Below are 23,033 nucleotides of genomic sequence, written 5' to 3'. Positions count from 1 at the left end.
AGACCCATGTTAATCACCTTCAGCATTGTCAAGCAGGTATTAGCAATGGGCCCTTTAAGATTTTTCTTTTTATATCCTTTAACAAACAAGTGGTGTCACTGCCAATTTACTGACTTCCTCTAAAAAACAGTTGGAGACAGTTCACCCCTATTTACAGACTTAATTCAGATAAGATAAAAGAAACTTCCTGCACCTCTCAGGTGTTTGTAATAGATTTTTTGCTTTCATCCATAATAAAGTTTACCATTTTGGGGGGTGAATGGGTCATCAGTAATCCAGGTGGTCAGCTGATCTAGAATAAAAGCTGCTAATAAGATGGCTACTGCTGAGAGGTTAAAAAGAAGGCAGTTAGCTTCTACTAGAAGAAGAGTCTACTGGATAGCGCTGCTCACAAGCTTGGGATACGCTAAAGTAAGGTTTATTGAAGGTAATGGGATGTTTGTCTTGATTTTTAGTTAAGGTATATACCTGAAAGATAAAGATATTGTATTTCAGAGAAAGTTTTTTTTTTTTAAAAAAAAACAACAATAATACTGGGTATTAGTAGGTGTGTGTAAGGTAGAACTTCTGTCTTTAGTTCATATCTAGGATTTTTCTTGACTCTATATGCAATTATGTAGGGCTGTTTAGTTGGCCTTACTGTTTCTTCCTAGCCTAATAGACATGTGTGGTGCATGGTGGTTTTTGTTTTTTGTAATTTCCCTTGAGATCTCCTCACTCAACTGTGAATCTTAGACTTAAGATCAGTTTTTCATACTGTACTCTGCTTTTCACCAGTACTACACAGAAGAGTTTTAATGGCTCTTTTAAGTTGATGACCTCTGAACTCTAATATATCCTGCAGTAACTGTGGTGAAAACTAGTTAGTTAGTTTTTACCTTCTCAGTAGATACTATGAAGAGTAATACCTACTGATGCTTGTGGTTTGAGAGAAATAAAAGTCGGACTGTCCCATGATTCCTTTCTCTTACTATTTTATGTTGTGGAATCTCCTATCTTCTACTTTAGGGTTCTCGAAGGTCTTTGTTTAGCTTATTTATTTAATAATAATTAATAAAAACAGCCTTAGGGAGCCTAGTGGTATCTTCCTTTAGCAGAAAAATCCCCCAGAAACATCCACTAGCCTGTGAAAAAACTACTGGGAGCATTTTAAGAATACATTGCTTAAGAATCAGAGGGTAGCCGTGTTAGTCTGAATCTGTAAAAAGCAACAGAGGGTCCTGTGGCACCTTTGAGACTAACAGAAGTATTGGGAGCATAAGCTTTCGTGGGTAAGAACCTCACTTCTTCAGATGCAAGAAGTGAGGTTCTTACCCACGACAGCTTATGCTCCCAATACTTCTGTTAGTCTCAAAGGTGCCACAGGACCCTCTGTTGCTTATTGCTTAAGAAGTTGTTATAGGAATTCTTGGCACTTGAAAGTGGCTGGTAAGACCCTACCTGTGTCCCTTAAGAATAGGCTTGGTTGCTCTGAAGCAGAAAATAAACTTAAAGATGCTGCATCTGAATAGGAGAGCCAAATATTCCTCTGCTATTTTCTGAGTTTAAAAAAAAAAAAATCTGCTCCTGTGTCGTACAAACAGAGTGGATGGTGACACCCGTGCCTTCTCTTGGCAAGGGGAACCAAAATTGTTCTCGAAAAGTGGTTTCTGGGTAGACTATTCTTGACTAGCTTCCTTGCTAACGTAAGGCAGGCATGGGAGAAAATGATTCACCAAATTTAAACAAAACCTGTTGTATGAGAGAACTCGCTTAAAGAGAATTACTGGTGGTGAGCTGTATGTCAAGCTGAAGAAATCATTAAGGAATTGTCAAGGTGGGTTTTCTGGGGGAGGGGCTCTCTTTACTTGTGAGTTTGTGAATAAATCTAGGTGTGGGAGTAGGAGGGTATACTTAACCTTGCTACCATTTTGGCTCTTCTTATATTGCTGTAGCTCAAGCACTTGAATGCTCTTACAAAGTCCTAACATAGTTCTGCTTCTCCGGTTTGATATTAGAATGTCTGGACGTGGAAAGAAAAATGTGGTGGCTGCAAAACCTGCAGTTCTATCAAGAAAAACAAAGTCAGCGAAGGCTGGTCTGCAATTCCCAGTGGGTCGTGTCCACCGGCTTCTCAAAAGAGGGAACTATGCTGAGAGAATAGGTTCTGGTGCTCCAGTTTACCTGGCGGCTGTGCTGGAATATCTGACTGCTGAGATATTGGAACTGTCAGGAAATGCTGCCCGTGAAAACAAGAAAAGCAGGATTGGGCCACGACACATCCAGTTGGCCGTGAGGAATGATGAAGAGCTGAACAAGCTGTTTGCCGATGTGACTATTGCTGAAGGAGGAGTTATGCCCAACATCCTTTCCCAGCTCTTCCCAAGAAAACTCTTAAAGATCCTTTTACAAGAGGGGATGCTACTGCTTCCCAGGAAGAATCCAGTAACCACTGACTTACTCCTGCCTTTCTTTGACTCGTGTTTATCAATGCTCTGTATGTGCTAACACTGTTAAATATTACTCAGGGTGATTGTTTTAATGTTTGTGTGTCTTTTTAGATGTTTGTAATAAACTTTCTAGAATTCAGCAGTTGACTTGATCTACTGTCTCCCTTCAAGGAGAAGGGAGAATTAACACTTTCTCCAGGAAAAGTCTAACTTGCAGCTCTTAAACAACAAATGTGCTTCTCTAGCACTTTCAAAGCAGCATGCTCAGAGGAGAGCTAGCCTGGCCTCAGACCCTGTATTAGACTCCAAAGTCTAATTAAATCTCCAAAAAGAGTGGGGGAGAGCACAAATTCTTTGCACCTATGGATGTAATGAAGGTGAGAGGACTCTGCAGTGGGGAGGGATGAAGGGAAATAGAAGACCTCTGCTTTTACATGCTAAAATAATAACAAATCCATCTTCATATATGAACTTGTAATGGAGGAGTTGAGTCCAGTACCTTCAATGGTCATGCACATTGTAGAATGGACTTATTACTACCCTGATCAGCTAAAAGACTTTTTGAATGGATCAGCAATGGGTAGTGTTCTCTCTCTCTCTTCAGAGACACTGTCTAGAAAGGCATGATGGTGAATTAAATATAAGGCTCTGTAATAGTCTCACTCCTTTCTTACTGCCTTTGGGCAGTTCACGTCCATTGCAGCGCTCTGTACTCAAATAAGGGTCGGCTCCTGCCATAGGTATGTGTTAACTATTTTGGGGCAGATCATTTTCTTCCTTCAACCACCACCAGTTAGTCAGGATGGCAAGCTCCTGGACGTGGTTTGGCCTTTCCTTGCATTTGAGGTATTCATCAAGCAGCTGAGTCTTTCCTCTGGGCCACAGAGGTCAGTTGTGATGCTGCTATAGTTGAATAGCTGGATTTTCCCACTTCGCTAGTACAGCCTTTATCCAGGATTTGGACTGTCCCATTCAAACCAGAGTTTTAAGTTTGATGTAAGCTGCCTAACTATATGTTGTGTAGTGGACTAGGACTTGGTGTGCTTTTATCCTATGACGGCACAGGTGGTAACAGGCTACTCTACCTTTAATTGTCCCTTAATTTAACGCACATGTGCATCTGTTCCACCTTTCATTTAGCTGTGATATTCTGAGTACCTTTGCCAAACTGGAAGAAGAGCTCTGTCTTGAAAACTTGTCTCATTCACCAACAGAGGTTGGTCCAATAAAAGAGATCACCTCAGTCAACTTGTCTCTCTAATTAGCTAAGATAGTCAGGCATGCAGCCTGTGCTCTGGATGTCCCTAAACCTCCAGCTGGAAGGAGCTGAGGCTGGACAACAAGGGATGGATCACTTGAAATTGCTCTCTTCCTCTGAAGCACCTGGCACTGGGCCACCATCAGAAGACAAGATGCTGAGCTCAAGGGACCTTTGGTCTGACCCCATATGGCTCTTTTGTTGCTTCACAGAAGTGGGGTGAGTGAGAAAAGAGAAATTTATGCTTGTTTCATGTAATTCATGCTGGGTAATAGCGTGAGGTCTCCATGCTCTTCCCTAGAGTGACCGTATATCCTGTTTTGGCCAGGACAGATCCTTAAGCCCTGTCTCTTTTGGCAAACTGGGCATTTGCCTGTCTGCTCTTGCCAACTGATAATCAAATACACTTTTTTTTTTCTTTCAAAAGTGGGGTGTTGGGGGAATGATGGGTGAGGCAACGCCAGCCCTACATGGAGGGAGGACTCGGGAGAGCAGCTCTGGCCGGGCCAGAACTATACGGGCTGGTGGCAGGGAGTCTTGGGGACAGCCCCACATGCAGGGATTGGGGGGGGGGGTGGGCTTGGGCTGTCCCCTAGTGGGCAGGTGGAAGGGGGCCTTAGGCCAGCCCCATGCATGGGCTGGGGGGTGGCTCATGGGGAGGGGGGGGAGAGGCCTCAGGCTGGCCCTGTGTGGTGTCCTGTTTTCCCTTTTGGGAAACTATGGTTGCATTATCTCTCCACATTCTGTGCAGGTTGACCTCTGGCTGTAGAATAACAAGGGTATCTGGCTGGCTGGCAGACAGGCTAAGGCTGGCCAAACACTTTCTCTCTCCTTTCTGATGAGGAAAAAGCTTTTTGAAAAATAAAGAAAATGTGAATCTTCTTGTATTAAACTCAGACAATTTTTGAATTAAAATGAAACTTCCCTACCCACTCTCTTTGGGGGGCTGGGACAGGAGAGAGAAGAAACTAACACCTTTTTGTTTTGAAAGTGTGTGTGTGTGTGTGTGGGGGGGGGGGGGGAAATAACTCTCTCCATTGCTAACATCTTCAGGCAGCCATAGGAGAAAGTGACTCACTAAATTTAGGTTCTAGTTGATAGGTTTGCTCTGACTCCTGCAGAGGATGGCATCAGTTAGATTATCCACTTAACTTTTAGGATTTTTATTAGAAAAAGGAAATTAGGCTGGCTCCACAGAGATGGAGGTATGAGGGAAAAGGAAGCTGTGCCTCTGGCTAACCACCTCCCTTCATAGAGTGTACAGTGGACTGGGAGAGTGTAGCAGCAACCCCTCTCTGGGTTGTGTGGGGTGTGACAGGTGGGTGAAGGTGTAAGAGGGCTTCAGTGAATTTTTCAAGATGGGGTGTGTGTCTGTCAGAGACAGACACACATGTTCCCCTGGTGTTATCTGGACTGGTGATCTGCTAGGTCACTCCACTCCTTGAATCTGGGAGCCAGCCTTGCTCTGCTGTAAGAACCCTACTCCTGGGCTGTTAACATACAGCCTCTGGCATGTAAGTTGCTCCTGGGATTGTGAAACTGACTGACGCTAGCCAAAACCTCTGGTCCCAGACACAACCCTCAGCACCTCCATCTTGCAGTGTCCACTGCAAGCTTTTGGAGTTCATCAGTTTTAACAAAGAAATTAATATGTACCAGGCTTGTTATCCTAAGGGGAGTTTCTGAGCTGCTTCAAACCAAAAGCAGTGCTTCAGGTAGAATAAACAAATTTATTAACTATATAGATTATAAATCAAAGCATAAGTCAGATTTGGTCAAATGAAATAAAAGCACAATGCATTCTAAGCTGATCTTAACACTCAGTGCCCTTATAAACTTAAATGCTTCTCACCTCAGGCTGGCTGGTTGCCCTTTAGTCGGGGTCTCCCTTTTGATCAGTGCTTCAGTTGCGTGGTGGTGGTGTCTGTAGATGGAGGTGGAAGAGCATGGGAAATATTTCTCTTTGATCATGTTCTTTCTTCCCTTGTGGCTTTAACTCCCCCCCCCCCCCCCCCCCCTTCAGCATCTGATGAGCATTACCTCATCGCAGTCCCAGACTGACCAAAGGAAGAGAGGTGACTCACTGGAGAGTCCAATAGATTATTTGTGTTGCCTAGGCCAGTGTCCTTTATTCCTGTGAGGCTGGGCTGGGTTTGTCCCACCCATGCCCTGATGAGGTGTGAATTGCTCCTCTGCTCTTGGGGAGTTTTTGCTTGGGCTTGCTTTAAGGCATGAGGACACAGTTTCAGCCTCATAACTCTATACATGAAATTACAACCTATAACAATTCTCAGTACATCGTGAGCCTTCTGAAGAGACCCAGTATGACAAACTTTGCATTAGAGACCACACAATCATATTATAAACATGAACATAGGGGGTGTAGTGTTCCCACGAGGTACAGAACGTCACAGTGTGCTGGTAGCAAAGGGAGGCAAAAACACTTCTGAAATTCAGAACTTCAGACATCTGAATACTCTGGGGCAGAGACTGATTTAGCCTTGTGAAATGAAAGCATGTGACTGGAGCAAAACCTCACAGGTGTCGGTTTTATCCCTGTAAATGAAGAGGAAATTTTAGGGAAGGAGCAGAGACAAGTAAGAGAAATTAGTGCTAAACCTCAGTTGCAATACGTATGGAGGGGAGAAAACAAAATAAAATTTCTAAAGGACTTGTGTAATGGAGAGAGAATGGGTCCAGGTAAAATATCCCCAAATCTAATCATCAGTATAAGGACTTAAAATAACAGTAGCAGACAGTGACCTCATTACACTGGTGTAAATCCAGAGGAAGTGAGATCAGAATAGGCCCAAGACCCAGCTTGCCTTGTAAAGTATGTTATATAAAAATACTAAAGAAAACAAATTGTTTTCTGTGAGGTAGTCTTGGGTGGGTATTTCTGGAAGGAGTGGATGGGGATACTACAAAAACATTAATCTTTGTGTTTTATAACACCACTTGCTCATCCACTTGTAATGTGTTCAGATCATGTTTGTCTAATTTCACTTCTTGAGCCAGAAGTTTTATGTTCCTCTAGCTGTACAATCCCAAACACACTAATCATGTTGTACTAATAAGTACATCCCACCTAAGTCATGATCCCCGAATAGACCATCAGTTCGATTCATAGTCTCCTACCAGTAGTAAATCAGTTAATGCCAAATCCTGCAGTCCTTACCTAGTGAAACCCTGCTGAATTTGGCCTTTAGTGATTACAGTGAGAAGAGTGCACAGCATTTTGTTAGTGTTCTGTTCATGTGTTCAACTAGCATTGGCTGCCTGCTGAAGGGGCCTAAAAGGAGGAAGATGACTTCTAGCACTGGTAAATTCCAGTGACTCTGAGTTTGTGGAGAATCAGTGTCACTCTGAGGAATGCACTGATCAAGGCACTTCCTCACTCAGTAAAATGATAGAGTAACATGTATTTTCCCTTCTGGTTTGGTTATAGAAAGAGAGGTCCCTTTATTTTGATCAAAATACTTATTTTGCAATGAACTGTTTGAATTCATATAAAACCATTTATTGCAGCTAACCCAATTTTTGCCAGTTCATCTACAGTGACAGCAGTGCAGGACGCCCTCATTATGACTGTTTCTGTGAGCTTTCCCTGGAGCCCAGTGTTCAGCTGGTCAGCTCTCAATTAAAGAAGTTCTCTTCCCACACTGGAAGAAGACCCAGTATTAGAGAGACAAGACCTCACCCACCTTGTCTCTCTAATATCCTGGGACCGACATGGCTACAACTACACTGCATACAACAAAAGACCCAATATGTCATAAGTCATGACTACATATATATTAATATGAAAATCATGGCCTCCATGACTGACAGACAGACAGACAGACATGGGGATATGTAACAGGGCAGAGATTTCTAAAGCCTTAAGTCTTTAAACTGCACTATGTTGTTGGGACGGGATCTGCCTAGGCTTGGGTATCTTAAAGGAATATGGTGTAAGTCACTCGTTCCAATCTGTGCCTGGCTAGGAGTGAGTGAGAGTAGCTACCTACAGGCATCTAGACATGTCTGTGCAAATTAACTATGCAAATTAACATTTTTATGTTAATAGATATTCACAAACATTTTAAAAGTCAGCTCTTGCGGAAACACTAAACTATCCCTGAGTTTGTTGAGGAATTAAATAAAGGTTCTTAATTTGGAAGCCATTAGGTATGTTCTAGATACTTTTAAAATCATTTCTAGTACTTAGTATTCATATAGCACTTTCCACCTAAAGAGCCCAAAGCCCTTTGTAAAATATCAGCCAATCAGAGCTCAGAATAACCCCACAAGGTAGAGTAATATATTATACTCATTTTACAAATGGGGAAAATGGGTCACAAAGCAGTTAAGACCCAGATCTACAAAAGGTACAGTTGCCTAAATGACAGATTGAGGCACCTAAATCCAAGTTTTAGGTTCCAACTGCAAGCCACAAAACTCCCCTCCAGCTACCGCTGATCCCTGTACATGCCTAATATTTACTTGGTGCCTATATTTTCACTGGGAAAGTTCCCTAGGCACCTACATTTCTGCCTCTGGGCATGTGCCCTGCTGCCTACGCCATCCACAAACTGGGTGGAGATAGGAGGGCTGCCTGATCCAGTAGTTGTGCTCAGATACCACCTACAGGATCAGGACCCATTCAAAATATGGCCAGAGGAGGCCCTGCTCCCCTTGCAAACTTTATAACTTTTAGCCTAGTGGTTAACGCACTCACCTGGTATACAGGAAACCCAGGTTTAATTTTCCCCTCTGCCTGATAGGGAGCAAGCTTTTGAATAGGGGTCTTCCACCCAGGGCTGGCTCCAGGGTTTTGGCCGCCCCAAACAGCCAACAACAACAACAAAAAGCCACGATCGCGATCTGCGGCAGCAATTGGGTGGAAGGTCCTTCACTCCGAGCAGGAGTGAGGGACCGTCCGCCGAATTGCCGCCGAATAGCTGGACGTGCCGCCTCCCTCCGGAGTGGCCACCCCAAGCACCTGCTTGCCAGGCTGGTGCCTGGAGCCGGCCCTGCTTCCACCTCTCAGGAGAGCGTTCTAACCACCAAGCTATGGGATATTCTGAAGGGGAGGGGAAGCCCTCAATATCTCCTCTTGGAACTGTCCCACCATGTATAAATATTTAAAAAGTCATTGGAGGAGAGGGAGTGAGGAAAAAATAATGACACCATACCCTGGAGGCTAAGGCACCTCTGGAGGCAGAGGGCCCCAGAATGCAGTGCTGATGCTCCAAATACTCTTTAATTATTTATATAAAGTGGAACAGCTGCAACAGCAGAGATTGAGGGAGCCCTCCATCAGAATATCACACAGCTCAGCCACTAGAGCACCGTTCCCAAGAGGTTGCCTCTCCCTGTTCAAATCCTTCTGCCCTCTCAAGGGGAGGGGGGAATTGAACCAGAGTCTCCCGCGTCAAAGTCTCATGGGCTAAAAGTTATAAGGTTGTTTTGAGTTGAATTAAGGGCTTGCCTAGCTCATTCTCTTAGCCACCCATCTGCAGAAGAGAGGTTCCTGTTGTGGATTGCTAGCAGAGATAGGTGCCTCCTTGTAGCCTGGATTTAGGCACCTATCTCTGTGAGAGGGGCAGGGCTTAAGACACGCCCATCAATAGCTTCCATTGCTTAGTGTAGGTGGCTCCCCATCTACTAGTGCACTGGCTTCTGTGGACTGCATTCTGAGGCACCTATCTCTCCCCAATCAGTGCCTAGGCTCCTAACTCAGGTCTTTGTGGATCAGGGCCTAACTAATTCATCAACTAATAGAGAAACATCTTCCCCTCACAGGTGTTTATGCTGTTTCTCTCTTTTCCCTACAAACAAGTTAATCATTTTGGGGTGTGTGGGTGTGTAACTGAATCATTAATAATCCAGGTGGAGCTCAAATGATCTAGAGTAGACACTGCTAATGAGTGGTTATTACTGAAGGGTTTAAAGAGTAGTTTCTACAAAAAGAGGAATCTGTTAGATTCAGATAGTAGTGTTCCTGGGCAGGAGAATAAGTAAAGAATTTGGCTAAGGTAAAAGTGTGTTTGTTTCTCACAAGGGAAAGTATACCTTATTTTAGGGGGGGGAAAGTGTCTCTTCTCTAATGATCTATTAATTTTGGTTTAAGTAGACCTTAAGTAGCTGTATTTGACGTGTAGTGCAAGGCAGGTTTCTAAACAAAATAACTTCAGTTGCTGTTACTATTCTGTGTCAATGTAAATCACTAGTTTAGCTTCTATTTTCTCCCTAATCCTGATACTGAGATAGGGTGTCTGATCTCCTGAAGACATTGCTGTTCAACTTCTGAACCCTCTGCCTAAACTCATCTTGCTTTGCATCTGGGTACCCTACTTCACTGTCACCAACTCTAAATAGAAAATGGTCATTACTTTTAAATCTTATTTCTCTAATAATTATAGTAGTTTCCCTTCCTTACCAAATCCTGCAAATAACTGTACTGAAACCTAGCTACAGGTCTCTAGCAACCTAATAACGAGGTGCACATGTTGAACAGTAGTAGTTACTACTAACTTTGAAGTTTTTTAAAAACCCACTAACTGTATTGAGGTCCCCTTATTCAAAGATTACAAAACTCACTTCAGGGGGCTTCTACAACATAAGAAAATTCTGAATTCCTTTTACTCTTGTAGTTGCTTACCAGTTTGTGTGTTTTGGGGCTGATTTGATGAAACTGCTTATTTTTCCTCCCTGGAGTCCCCAGTGTTGTAGGAGAGGCTCCTGACACGGTTTTTATGCAGAGCTTCTCAAAGCTGTAAGAATCCTGAATACATAAAGCCTTAAAGTATTTATTCTACCTCTTGACCAATTTGACCTTTCCTCTTAGGAAGGGGCCTCGCCTGTTCTTTCTGAAACAGAAATCTTGGGTTGAAGACCTTGAGCCTGGACAACACTTCTCTCTCTGGGCAGCAGGAAAAAAACGTTCATTGCTTTTTCTACCTGCCATCTGAATTTACCGGAGACTCTTGATGGGCTGTGGTTTTCCCTTGACCGGACTTCTAACCAGCTGTCTGACTCAAACAGGCTCCTTCTTCAGGAGAGAACGTGAGGCATTTCACTTGATAAACTACTACTACTCACTTGCATCTGAAGAAGTGAGGTTCTTACCCACGAAAGCTTATGCTCCCAATACTTCTGTTAGTCTTAAAGGTGCCACAGGACCCTCTGTTGCTTTTTACAGATTCAGACTAACACGGCTACCCCTCTGATACTACTAAGTTGGCATCTTAAAATCAGGACCTTCCTCCTAAAGAGAACAAATAAAGGTGGGAAAGTGAGAGGGTGTATTATTGGCTCCTGCTTCTTTATAGCTTAAGAAACACTTGGATACTATAATGACATCCTGAAGCTTTTCTACACTTAAAATGCTAGAGCAGTGCCACTGTAATGCTTAAGTGTAGACACTCCCTATGCCCAGGGGCAGTGGCGGATCAGCCACTGGGCCAATGGGGCCCATGCCTAGGGGCCCTGGCCAGTTGGGAGCCCCTGGAAAAATGAGCACCCTGACCCTCTCCGCCCACCCAGCACTCCTGCCAGGGAATGGAGTTAGGGCATGGGGGCTTGACCTGCTCCTGCCGGCGCTAGTGCTGAGGAGTGGGGTCGTGGTGCGGGGGCTTCTCCTGCTCCCCAGCAGGAGTGTTGAGTGGGGGGGTGGGGTAAGCCCCCATGACCTGACCCCATTTCCCCGGCAGGAGTGCTGGGGGGGGGGGGGAGTGCAGGTGAAAGGGGTGGCAAGGGGCCGTCACTTGCTCTGGCCTGGGGCCCCACAAAACCATAATTTGTCTCTGCCCAGAGGTTCTTCTCTCGGTTTAGAGAATCCACATCCCCGAGAGACAGGAGCTTAGTCAATGGAAGAATTCTTCCATAAACCTAGGGCTGTCTATATGGGGACTTCGGTAGGCATAACTATGCCCTTCAGGGGTGTGGATTTTTCACACCCCTGAGCAACACAGTTAACCCAACCTAATTTTCTAGTGTAGACAAGCCTCTGGCTAATGTTCACTCTTACTTCCCCCTCCCCCGCTTCTCTACACTAGATTGATGTTAGGATGTCTGGACGCGGAAAGAAAAATGTGAAACCGACAACTGCCTCGAAGACAACCAAGTCAGTGAAGGCTGGTCTGCAATTCCCAGTGGGTCGTGTCCACCGGCTTCTCAAAAGAGGGAACTATGCTGAGAGAATAGGTGCTGGCGCTCCGGTTTACCTGGCGGCCGTGCTGGAATATCTGACTGCTGAGATATTGGAACTGTCAGGAAATGCTGCTCGTGAAAACAAGAAAAGCAGGATTGGGCCACGACACATCCAGCTGGCCGTGAGGAATGACGAAGAGCTGAACAAGCTGTTTGCTGGGGTGACCATTGCTGAAGGAGGAGTTATGCCCAACATCCTTCCTGCTCTTGTTCCCAAGACCACAAAGGTGCCTAAGCAAGGACTAAAAGATGGCCAGTCACAGGAATTCTAGTAACAGCTAGTCTGCTGAAAGGGTGCTGTTTCTAAGGCTGGCTTTCTCCACAACACTAGCACTTCATGCACCTAGGACTCTTGGTTGTAATCCATATATTTATACATAGACTGTATGTCTTCACTGCTTGTAAATAAGGCACCTCCTAAGGACTCCCTCCTGTGGTGTGTGGTTTTTAAATCGACTTTGAAATAAATACTTAGTGCATAGAGAAGCCCCTGAAACTTGTTTTCTGAAGTTGGCAGATAGAGAAACTATGGCCTGACACTTGAGAAGGAAGTTGCTGTCCCACCACTTCTTAATTTAAGGAAACTTGGGGACAAGATTTAAAAAACTAATGATTGCATGTGCATGAAGTGAGACTAATTTGGGTGGGCCTGATTTTCAGAGTGTGGGTGCTCAGCACTTTCTGGTAAGTGGGGCCTTCTTATAGTATCTCAGATTGGGCACTCAAAAGTACTAGGCAGTTTAGGGAAACCTTGACTCAGGTTTCCTATAGCGATGATAAAGTAGGTGTGGATTTCTCTCCTGTGCTGTAAGGGGTGGAGTAGGACTACCCTGGTAATTTTAATGATGGTCACCCGTGCATTATTTGTTCCTTGAGGTAGTTTAAGAAAGGCACTTATGGGCCTAAACCCAGACTTAGGCACGTATGAGAAGTTCTAGGCTACATTTCAATCCACAAAATTCCTGCTGAATCCTGTAGGTGCCTAAACTTACTCAGTTCTTAGGTTTATGCCCCTGGGCATATGTGCTGCTCACTTACTCTAGGCAATCCATAAACTGGGAAGATAGGTGTTGGGCTTTCTAATTTGCTCAAGGGGCCCAATCTCGTAGGAGGCCAGAGGAGGTGCAGCTGCTCCCAACTTTGTAACTCTTAGTGCAGTGATTAAAGCACTCCTGGTCAATAGGGGAGACAGGATTTAACAGGGGTGCCCTACTTCTCAGATGTCCGCTCTAACCAACGAGCTATGGGCCACTCAGATGTGGGGCGCCACCAAGCTCTCTGATTGAACTTGTTCTTCTATGGATAAATACTTAGTCATTGGGGCAGAGGGCCTGGAGCCACAGTTCAGGGCAACTGTAGCATATTATCCCTCTATGGTCCCTTGGCACCTATTCTAGACTCCTGGCTCCTCCTCCATCACCTCTCTTATGCATGAATGCATAAATCTCTCTCCCCCTGACTATGTGGTTTCCAGGTTGCACAGTTCCCTGCCTACACTGTCATATTCCTTATTTAAAAAGAAGCCTGCATATGGTAACCTGGACAGCCATACCATCTAAAAGACCAGTGTAGATTATTTGCTTGTTTTCCCAGAGGTTATGAATAGTGTATTGCCAGCAGTTATAAGTCATCATACAGCTCTTTCTAAGCAAGCACATTTATTCTTAGGGTAAAAGCATTACAGAGAAAACATAAAAGAACATACACACATGCTAAAAAGCTTACCAGAGATCATACCAGTTCCAGCCGCACCCCTGGTAGCTGTCAATCCTTCATAACCAGCAACTGAATTTTCCTTGTGGTTACAAGTTCATAACTGTCTCAGATTCAGACACACCATGAATAGTTCAATCTTTCCTTTATACACCTTGGTGTTTGATCTTGGCTTCATGTGACAGGTGAGCAGCAGCCAATGGCCCAGTCTTCAGATTGTAGCTTCAAAAGGTTGGGTTTTTGCATAATTAGAAGTGTGGAATTTGTATTCCCCTCCCCCATATATTTCCCAGGAAAACCATATAACACTTTTTGTCCCAAGAGTCCATGCTGGTCTGGCACATTGTTCAATATAGTCCTTTGAACCAGGACTCACATATGTCACAGCTTCCCCCTCGAGAGGTAACACAATTGCAGTCAACAACGATACATAAACCACTCTTTAATACAATAGACTCCAAAGGCACTTAAACTTAATCCAATGAGGTCTCCCAAGGGTATTGCAGGAAATTTCCATATCTGTAACACCTGAGTCTCCCACTGCTCACGTGAGTCTCCTGAACACCAGGCTAGAGTTATTCTCACTCTCTGTAGCCCAATGACTCTAAATGGCATGTGGGACTGACTTCTACAAAATGAGCACTTGAAGACAAACCTTGGAAGGGGTGGCTCTGCACATAGGTCTCAGTTTGTGTGGCTTGGCTGGCTGAATAACAGTCCATCAAGACTGGCTGGTAGCAGAGCTGTTCCTATTTAAAAAGAAGCCTGCATATGGTAACCTGGACAGCCAAAATTGGACACAGCATTAGAACATAAGGTTGTGAGGGTCTCTTTAGAAAAAGATGGTGCTGCAGAGAATTGCATCAACCTTTCTAGATAAGGTTTTCCGCTCGCAAAGGTGGAGACATGAACTGAGGTGAGAACAAGGAAAGCTAACTGAAACAATGTTGCTTGAGACATTTGACTCAAGGTACAGTGAGAATGTCAGCCACCTAAGTAAAGTATAGGATGTCAAAAATGCCTGTCACAAAAACAACCCTTTCAATACCTGAAAAAGAGAGGGAAGCATCCAATAACCCATGAAGTGTGACTGATAACTGTCCTTTCCCCTCTCTTTCCCCACTCCTCTGGGGATGGCACTTGCTAGCAATCCTGCACTTTAAGTGCAACGTAGTCTGGCTTCTTTGTTTAATGTTGTTCAGGCAAAAAGATTGGACTGAAGACCATTGTATTTTAGAAAAGATACATTAAATGCTATTAAACATTTATATTAATGCTAGTTAAAAATCAGGTATAATGGTTATTGTATCAATATGAATGACGTATTTTACAGGGAACGTTTGGGGGGAAATCATGTTTTATTGTCTTTATCAGATGATAGTTAGATATTAAAATATCTTTCGTGCACTATTGTATCATTTAGTGCATTTCCTTACCAATCTGTGATTATTCCAAATAGTGTGTATTCTAGTGTTTTGACTACTCTTAACTTTAAATTCATAAGCTCTGGCTTTTCCTTGGGAATACTATAAGGCCCAGATCCACAAAAGGAATTTATGCAATGTGATGCTCACCATCATAGAGTCTAACTTTTATGTGCCTAGAACAGGGATCGGCAACCTTTGGCATGCGGCCCATCAGGGAAATCCGCTGGCGGGCCGGGACAGTTTGTTTACCTGCAGGGTCCGCAGGTTCGGTCGATCGCAGCTCCCGCTGGCCGTGGTTCGCCGCTCTAGGCCAATGGGGGCTGCGGGAAGCAGCACGGGCTGAGGAATGTGCTGGCCACTGCTTCCCACAGCCCCCATTGGCCTGGAGTGGCAAACCGCGGCCAGTGGGAGCTGCGATCGGCTGAACCTGCGGACGCTGCAGGTAAACAAACTGTCCCAGCCCACCAGCGGATTTCCCTCATGGGCCGCGTGCCAAAGGTTGCCGATCTCTGGCCTTGAAAATCACAGGAACACCATTGCAATGTGATCCACAATACCTGAGTTCGGTACCTAAGCTCTCTCTACGATGAATGCAGGGAGAGAGGTGCCTTAGAATGCAATCTACAAAAGCCAGCATGTTAGGCTGGGAGTGGTCAAAGCTAGCCAGTGGGAGATGCCAATGACAGGGTGTGTACTAAGCCCCACTCATCTGATGGCAGGGCTTAATAAGCACCCTGTCATCAGCATTTCCCATTGGCTAATTTAGGCGGCTTCCTGCTTAGCATGCTGGCTTCATGGATCCCATTCCTAGATGCCTGTCTCTCCCCATTCATTGTATAGGGAGCTTGGGTGCCTAACTCAGGCTTTGTGGATTACAATGTTGTTCCTATGGTTTTCTAGGTGCCTAAAAGTTAGGCTTTATGATGTTCAGTGTCACAACTCCTCAGCACTTTTTGTGGATCTAGACCTAAGTGCTGTTAGAATTTCATGGCATAATATGGCTATGACCATAAATTTCCTTCTTTGCCCTTAGTTTTATTCATAGCCTTTGCCATCAAAATAGACATGAGGCATTTGCAAAGTAGGTGTGGGCACATGTATCTCTCCAGTGTGGGCCTAAAATGTAGGTGCACCAGAACTAAACCTAACCTGTTATGCCCTGCATCAGGAGGGCCACATGGAGGCCAGCAATGGGTTAGCTGGTAGAACAGCATCCTTTAAAGGAGAGAATTATATAACTGAAAACTCTGTGCAAGTGTGAGAGATTGGGTGAATGAGGTAGGAGTTTGAGCTGCTGGAAACGGGTGGGGGTGACCTGAAAGCAGGAAGTCATGTGAAGCCTGTGAATGATGCAGCAGCTGATCATGACTGAGGAAAGAGAAGGAGCAGACTGCAGACAATGCCCATTATTGTCACCAGTGCACTAGAATCCTGGCTATTAGATTGTTTCAAAAGGTCAGAGCACAGACTACAGGTATCAGCCAATCCACAACTTCTTATGTAGGTACCAGGGTGCTTTTGAAAATCTCATTTGGCACCTAAATACCTTTAAAATTCTGGGGTTTAATCTTGCTGCCTCAGGTCTCTGATCTGGCCACTTGTATTTACTTTCCAACCTCATGGGCAGATTGCTTATTAACTAGCTAATGTTTATTGAGTGCTTGGCAGCTGTAAAGTGGTAGAAATGTTAACCATCATGACTTTGTTTATGAAAGTAACTCATTAAAACCCCCAATAAAGAGGTATTTAAAGCATGTATGTGGAGGAAGGGAACAGCTGATTTCTTAGCACAGCAGTGAAAATGACACTTTCTCTAACAGCTCAAACTACCTGTACTGCATGAGTGGCTTTCTTATAGATGCTGTGCATCGCATCTGTGACGATATTTTTGCCAGCAGTATGGTGATGGGGTTCCATCAAGACTCATTCCATCCAGGAAAAACAAATACACTGAAAGTGAGCTATTAACCATATCAACTTTTATTATGTTATTAGCTGTTTGCCAAGTCCGGGGGCGGGGGGGGGGGGGGGGAGTCAATCAGACTCTTTAAAGCTGATGAAATCACACCCACAATAAGCAAAATTTAGGGACTGACCTGATAGTCTCTGTCTCCCCTGAACTCCCATCAGAGTCAATCCCCACATGATTGGGCCCTTAGTGATTTGCTAGGCAGCCTGATCTAGCTCCTATTGAATGAAAGGGGTCTTTCCCTTGACTTCTGTGGGAGCTGGACTGGGCTATTGCTTTGTTCCTTGTTTTGAGTTCTGGTTAGCTAGTGATAACAGTGCTTCCTTCCCACCACTATTTTGGCTCCTTGTATCGTGCGTGGTTGGCTGTTTCTTTAGATTCAGGTTTGTTTGTAGAAAAATGATAACACGGCTGTTAATATAGTGCTTACATGCCTTTAACTTGTTTTGGAGTGAGTTCCCTATTGAATTGGAACACTCGATTCGGAAATCCCTTACCAGGGTCACCACCACAATGCCAAGGCTTTTGATCCTTTGAGCATCTCTCCTTAGCAATCTGTAAGTTAGTATTTGCTTAGTGCTGACAGTGTGCTGGTCATTGTACCGTATCAATCACAAAGAAAGAATCTGTCCATGCCCTGGAGAGTTTACAGCCTAAAAGACAAGAGGAGACCGGTCACACAGGGAACACCAGAGGAGGGAATAACATAAGGTTTTGTTTCCTATGAGTTTATAATGGTGAAAAACAACTAACAGTGTTTAGGGAAGAAGTGAATGGAGGGATTTGAGATGGGGATTGAATTAACAGTATTGAAAATACAGAAGATCCAGTTATTACTTCCATTGTCAGGGTTGCCAGTGTATTAAACATGTTATACAAAGTTTTCTCTTAACTACTTGTTGCGAGCTTCCTCCACTACAAAATAAATTTCTCCTTCTGTGATTTGCCTAGCTAAGCTAAGTTCTATTTCTAGAACATAATTGAATCCCATGTATTCAGTCACAGCACCCTTTTTGACACCTATGAATCACTCCTCAAACTGTCCCCTCCTCCTGCCTCCACTTTTGAGTTTGCACTAGATTTTCAATTTCTTCCAAGAGAAAATTAACAAAATATGATGTGACCTTCCTCCCTCCCCTTAGCTCACCTCCCGCCTTTTCTCTTCCCCATCGCTACTCTCTCTTCCTTCTTCCCATCACAGTTCCTGAAGTTTCTCATCTGCCCTCCTCTTCTAGTCTCGCCACTTGTGCCAGTGACCTTATCCAATCCCATCTCCTGATCTCCTTTGCACCCACTCTCACCCCATCCTATACTCTTCTCATTAACCTCTGACACTCCTCTTGCTCTTCCCCTCACAATGTGAGCATGCTTTAGTCTCGCTCAGTTTAACCCCACTCACCTCTTGAACTACCACTCCGCCTCTCTGCTCCCTTTCATCTCTGTGATAACTGAAGGATGCTGTGCTGTCTGGAGTTCCTCTCCTCCAGTTCCATCCCAAATTCTCTCCAATATGGCTTCTGCCCTTTGCACTCCACTGAAACAGCTCTTGCCATAATCTCTACTGATCTCTTCTTAGTTAAAGATCAGAGCCAGTACTCCCTTCTCATCCTCCTTGAGTGTCAGCCACCTTTGGCACAGTCAATCATGCTCTTCTTGAAATCTTATCCTCCCTTGGCTTCCATGGTTCTGTTCTCTTCCTAGCTCTCTAATCATTCTTACAGCCTGTCCTCTGGAGCAGCCTCCTCATCTGCCCACCAGCTTTTAGTGGGGTCCCAAGGGGCTTTGTCCTTGGTTCCCTTCCTTTCTCCCTCTACACCTTATCTCTGGGTAATCTCATCCACTAACACAAATTCAACCACCATCTCTATGCTGATGCCTCACAGATCTACTGCTCTACTCCAGACCTGACTCCTTCTGTCCAAACTAAAAATCTCAGCCTGGCTCTCTGACATCTCCTTGTGGATATCCAGCTGTCAGCCATAGGCAGACCATGACTCTTGCATTTGGGGAGGCTGGGCGCAAGTGCCAGAAGCTCCCTAGAAGGGGAGAGGGCTACTGGTGCCTGGACTGTGGCCCCGCCCCCTGCTTCACCCCAAGGCCCTGCCTCTGTTTGGCCTCCTCCCCCCAAGGCCCCACCCATGCTCCACCCCCGCTGTGCCCCAAGGCCCCACTTCCACTCGGCCTCTTCCCTCAAGGCCCTGCCCCCACTCCACCTCTTCCTGCTCTTGCTCTGTCCCCTCCATCAGGGGAAGGGGTGGAGAGGAGTGAGCAGCGGCGGGGGCGAGGGGGCTTGGGAGAAGAGGCGGAGAGGAGCAAGCGGAGGGTGGGGAGGGGCTCAGGGGAAGATGTGGAGAAGGGCAGGAAGAGGTGGAGTGAGGGCAGGGCCTTGGGGGGAAGAGGCAGAGCGGGGGCAGAAAAGGCACAGCGCGGGCAGGGCCACAGGGTAAGAGACCAAGGGAGAGCTGGGCCTTGGGGTGGAGCAGGAGCAGAGCCCGGGCAAATCCATAGTCAGGGTGCCGTTGGCCCCCCACCTCTCGGGAGCTTCCGGCAGCGGCGCTGCAAAGGCAGCGGGCCAGTGTGCCTCCAAAGGGAGCTGTGCTGCATCTGGCATTTCTTGCCACATTTGGAGAGGCTTAGCCACCCCAAGCAACTTATACTCACTGCCCATGCTGTCATCTGAAGCTGAGCATGACTAAAATAGAGAACTTAATATTCTATCACAAGCCCTCCCTGCTGCCTCCTTTCTCTGTCAGTGTGGACACCACCATCCTACCTGTTGCTCAAGTCTATAACCTGTCCATCTTTGACTCGGACCCCTGTTTAGGTCCTTACATCCAGGTTATATCTAAATCTTGCTGATTCTTTCTGCATAACATCTCTAAGATACAGCCTTTCCTATTCATTCATACAGCTAAAATTCTCCTCCAGCTCTCAAATACTGTAACACCCTTTTCTCTGGCCTGGACAACTGCAGTCTTGCTCCGCTCTTATCCAGTCAGAATGCTGCTATAAAGATCATTTTCCTAGCATAGATGCTGGAACTAGGAGTTCTGGGGGTACTGCCACACCCCCTGGCTTGAAGTGGTTTCCATCCTATACAGGGTTTACAGTTTGGTTCAATGGCTCCCAGATCCCCCACTATACAAATTATTCCAGCACCCCTGTTTCCTAACCTGTTGCTTTGATTATACCATTTTCTCTTTGCATCCCTCCATTGGCTCCCCCTTTTCTATTGCATCAAACATACGCTGGATTCACTTTCAAGGCCCTTTATGGACTATCCCCACACACGTATCATCTCTCATTATCAAAACTATCAAGAGGTCGACTCCCATCTCCGATCAGGCCATGATATCAGCTTCCATTGCCCACTTGTTAAATTTTTAAACTTTCTTCAGTTTCTTAACTTAACTTTCAAACTTTCTTAAATCTTCAGGCTTTCTCCCATGCTGCCCCTCATGCTTGTAAGAAGTTGTTGTATTGATATAGATCTAAAGAGTCAAAGGTGTTTATAAACTCTTTCACTGTCCAACATTAACAGTAGGTTTAGTAGGTAGGTTTGGGGTTAAACAGAGGCCTTGGTTTTACTTGGTTAGTTGGCAAACACCCAAAAGCATTAATTCAAATTAAAAGTGTGTTGATTAAACACAAGAAAGAACAGGAAAGTAACATAGCCCTTTGTATGGCAATTGCTGAATGGTTATGCAAAACAAACTTAGTCAAAACCTTCTCCTTTTGAAGGCAAAATATCAGAGTCTCTTATTTTTAGAACTACCTTTCTTTGATGAAAAGGAAAGGGTTAATTTTACTCTGGGCCCTGATGTGTAGAGGGCATTTACTTATCCTGTTCTTAACAGACAGACACAAAGTGGAGGAGAGACAGGATGGAAAAATGGTTGAAATACGACTTTTGTTGATGTTTTGAAAACTGGGCCTCTGGATAGTTACAAGCAGATGTTTTGGTTGGAACGTTGAATATAACATGTGCTACTTGGACCCTGGTTTACAATCTGGTCGGGAATGTCATCTGATTGGTCCTTTTCTTCTTAGACAATACATTCTTAAATAAATACAGCATAGCTGACATCAGGATGGGATGAAAAGCCAGGAGAGTGAGAGAGATGGTAGACGGAAAGAAAGAGGGGGCCGATAATAACACAAGGGAAGGGAAAACAATGCAGGATCTTATCCATCTCTGCAGGGCTGGAAAATAGATATCCCACTGATGGGCTGAGGACTGGATGTCATGATAATGTGATGACTTTCAGCACTCACAGGTGACAACAAATGTCCTTGAACAAGATTGAGGCCAGCGGCCTTCCTCTCAGGAAGAAAGTCCTTTAGATCAGTGGTTCTCAAAGCCGGTCCACCACTTGTTCAGGGAAAGCCCCTGGTGGGCCGGGCAGTTTGTTTACCTGCCGTGGCCGCAGGTTCAGCCTATCGTGGCTCCCACTGGCTGTGGTTCACCGTCACAGGCCAATGGGGCTGCGGGAAGCAGTGCGGGCTGAGGGATGTGCTGGCCGACTTTCCCGCAGCCCCCATTGGCCTGGAGCGGCGAACCACGGCCAGTGGGAGCTGTGATCGGCTGAACCTGCGGACGCAGCAGGTAAACAAACCAGCCCGGACAGCCAGGGGCTTTCCCTGAACAAGTGGCGGCCCGACTTTGAGAAGCACTGCTCTAGATGAGTCAAGATGAGTTGCAGTGCTGGCAGGTCGGGGGATAGGCTGGGTTGCAAGGTGGGACAGGAGATCATAGAGAGAGACAACTGAACTGATGATGGGTTTTTTTCAGTCTCTTTTAAATAAACCCCAAAAGGGCAAAAGTGGGTAGCATAGTTCATCCGCCTCGTTATTTTGTCCACCAATTAGGCCTAATATCCCTCACATCGATTTTGGTCTTTTAACTTCTGGCCCCACATCTTCAGTTTTTATCAAGCATAATTTCAACAGTCCTTGAATTATATCAACATGGATATTTTGGTTTAGATTAATCTAGCTTCTTTGTTTGGTTCTCATGCACTTGTTAAAATAATTCAACATCATAAACAAGGTGACTTATTTTTCATGGTTATTGTAACACACTATGAGCTTTCACATACTGTTACAATTGAGCTCAAACTAGGGGTACACTTTGTAGACCCAATGAGCACAACAGTGCTTCCTGTACACATCTGCAAAGCTGCTTCATTATCCACCTACAAAATCCTGCTTAAACCCCCCTTTTGCTGTGAGGCCTACAAAATTTGACACCAGCTAGGCTGCTGGTGTGCAGAGAGCCCCTGTCATACTGACCAATATTTTCTCATTGTTTCCTGATGCTCCCCTGTTGGTCTGTCCATCTCTTGTCTTATACTTCGATTGTAAGCCCTTTGCGGTAGGGACTGTCTTTTTGTTCTGCATTTGTACAGCGCCTAGCACGATGGGTTCCTGGTCCATGACTGGGGCTCCTAGATGCTATGTTAATATTGCTATTACTAATAATAATTAATAATAAAGTGGTAGTAAGTCTAAAGGGGTTACTTTTCATTACATGGAATGCTGCTATGAGAAAAGCAAGCTAATAAGTTAGAAATAGCTTTCCTTCCTCTGGATCATAATGAAAGAGAAATGTCCAAAGCTTTTTCAACAAGTTCATTCCAGATAGCAACTGAATCCAGGGTCCTGTCTATGCAGGAATGAAGGAAGCATGTGAAGAGAAGCACTGAGGTGCCTCAAGTAGCCAAGTAATTGCTGATTTTTGCTCCATATTGTAGTTCTACTATTGAAGTTTTTCAGAAACATCTGGGATAAAGCTCAGACAGCTTGTTGAACTATCAAACTGATTTTATTGTGATTCACTCTCCCTTTCAACATCATGTGGTTACTTGATGAGGCTTAAATTATTCTGTGCTAGCCAAGTTCATTGAGAATGGTACATACTGCTCCTGGAGAAGTCAAACATGGCTCATTTATACATCTGTTGAGGAAGAATTAAGCATCTGTCATATGTCACTGTCCCACCACCTCCCAGCTTTCTTATCGCTCCTTGTTACACATTTTGT

At 44.9% G+C, this 23,033-nt stretch overlaps 2 protein-coding genes across 4 annotated transcripts; both read left to right on the top strand.

The window, feature by feature from the left end:
- Positions 1 to 254: 254 nt before the first annotated feature.
- On the top strand, positions 255 to 2,568 carry LOC101934633 (histone H2A-beta, sperm-like). Of its 2 annotated transcripts, none has more exons than XM_065580889.1 (2): positions 255 to 411; positions 1,998 to 2,568. In XM_065580889.1, exon 2 carries the CDS (start codon positions 1,999 to 2,001, stop codon positions 2,485 to 2,487), a length of 489 nt encoding a protein of 162 aa, XP_065436961.1. In that variant the 5' UTR covers positions 255 to 411; position 1,998; the 3' UTR covers positions 2,488 to 2,568. The 2 variants fall into 2 exon arrangements, with proteins under 2 accessions (XP_065436961.1, XP_065436960.1); XM_065580888.1 differs by having other exon boundaries at positions 263 to 427.
- A 6,987-nt stretch (positions 2,569 to 9,555) lies between these two features.
- On the top strand, positions 9,556 to 14,938 carry LOC101937784 (histone H2A-beta, sperm-like). Of its 2 annotated transcripts, XM_065580886.1 has the most exons (3): positions 9,556 to 9,707; positions 10,520 to 10,737; positions 11,730 to 14,938. In XM_065580886.1, exon 3 carries the CDS (start codon positions 11,742 to 11,744, stop codon positions 12,153 to 12,155), a length of 414 nt encoding a protein of 137 aa, XP_065436958.1. In that variant the 5' UTR covers positions 9,556 to 9,707; positions 10,520 to 10,737; positions 11,730 to 11,741; the 3' UTR covers positions 12,156 to 14,938. The 2 variants fall into 2 exon arrangements, with proteins under 2 accessions (XP_065436958.1, XP_065436959.1); XM_065580887.1 differs by lacking the exons at positions 9,556 to 9,707; positions 10,520 to 10,737 and adding an exon at positions 10,846 to 10,958.
- Positions 14,939 to 23,033: the final 8,095 nt, after the last annotated feature.

This window comes from Chrysemys picta, chromosome 1 (genome assembly GCF_011386835.1).
Source record: "Chrysemys picta bellii isolate R12L10 chromosome 1, ASM1138683v2, whole genome shotgun sequence".
Classification (NCBI taxonomy): Eukaryota; Metazoa; Chordata; order Testudines; family Emydidae; genus Chrysemys; species Chrysemys picta.
This window is presented reverse-complemented; position numbering and strand designations above follow the sequence as displayed.

Bases quoted from the DNA above. Each gene is read 5' to 3' on its own strand.
- LOC101934633 (XM_065580889.1), top strand. From the start codon at position 1,999: ATGTCTGGACGTGGAAAGAAAAATGTGGTGGCTGCAAAACCTGCAGTT.
- LOC101937784 (XM_065580886.1), top strand. From the start codon at position 11,742: ATGTCTGGACGCGGAAAGAAAAATGTGAAACCGACAACTGCCTCGAAG.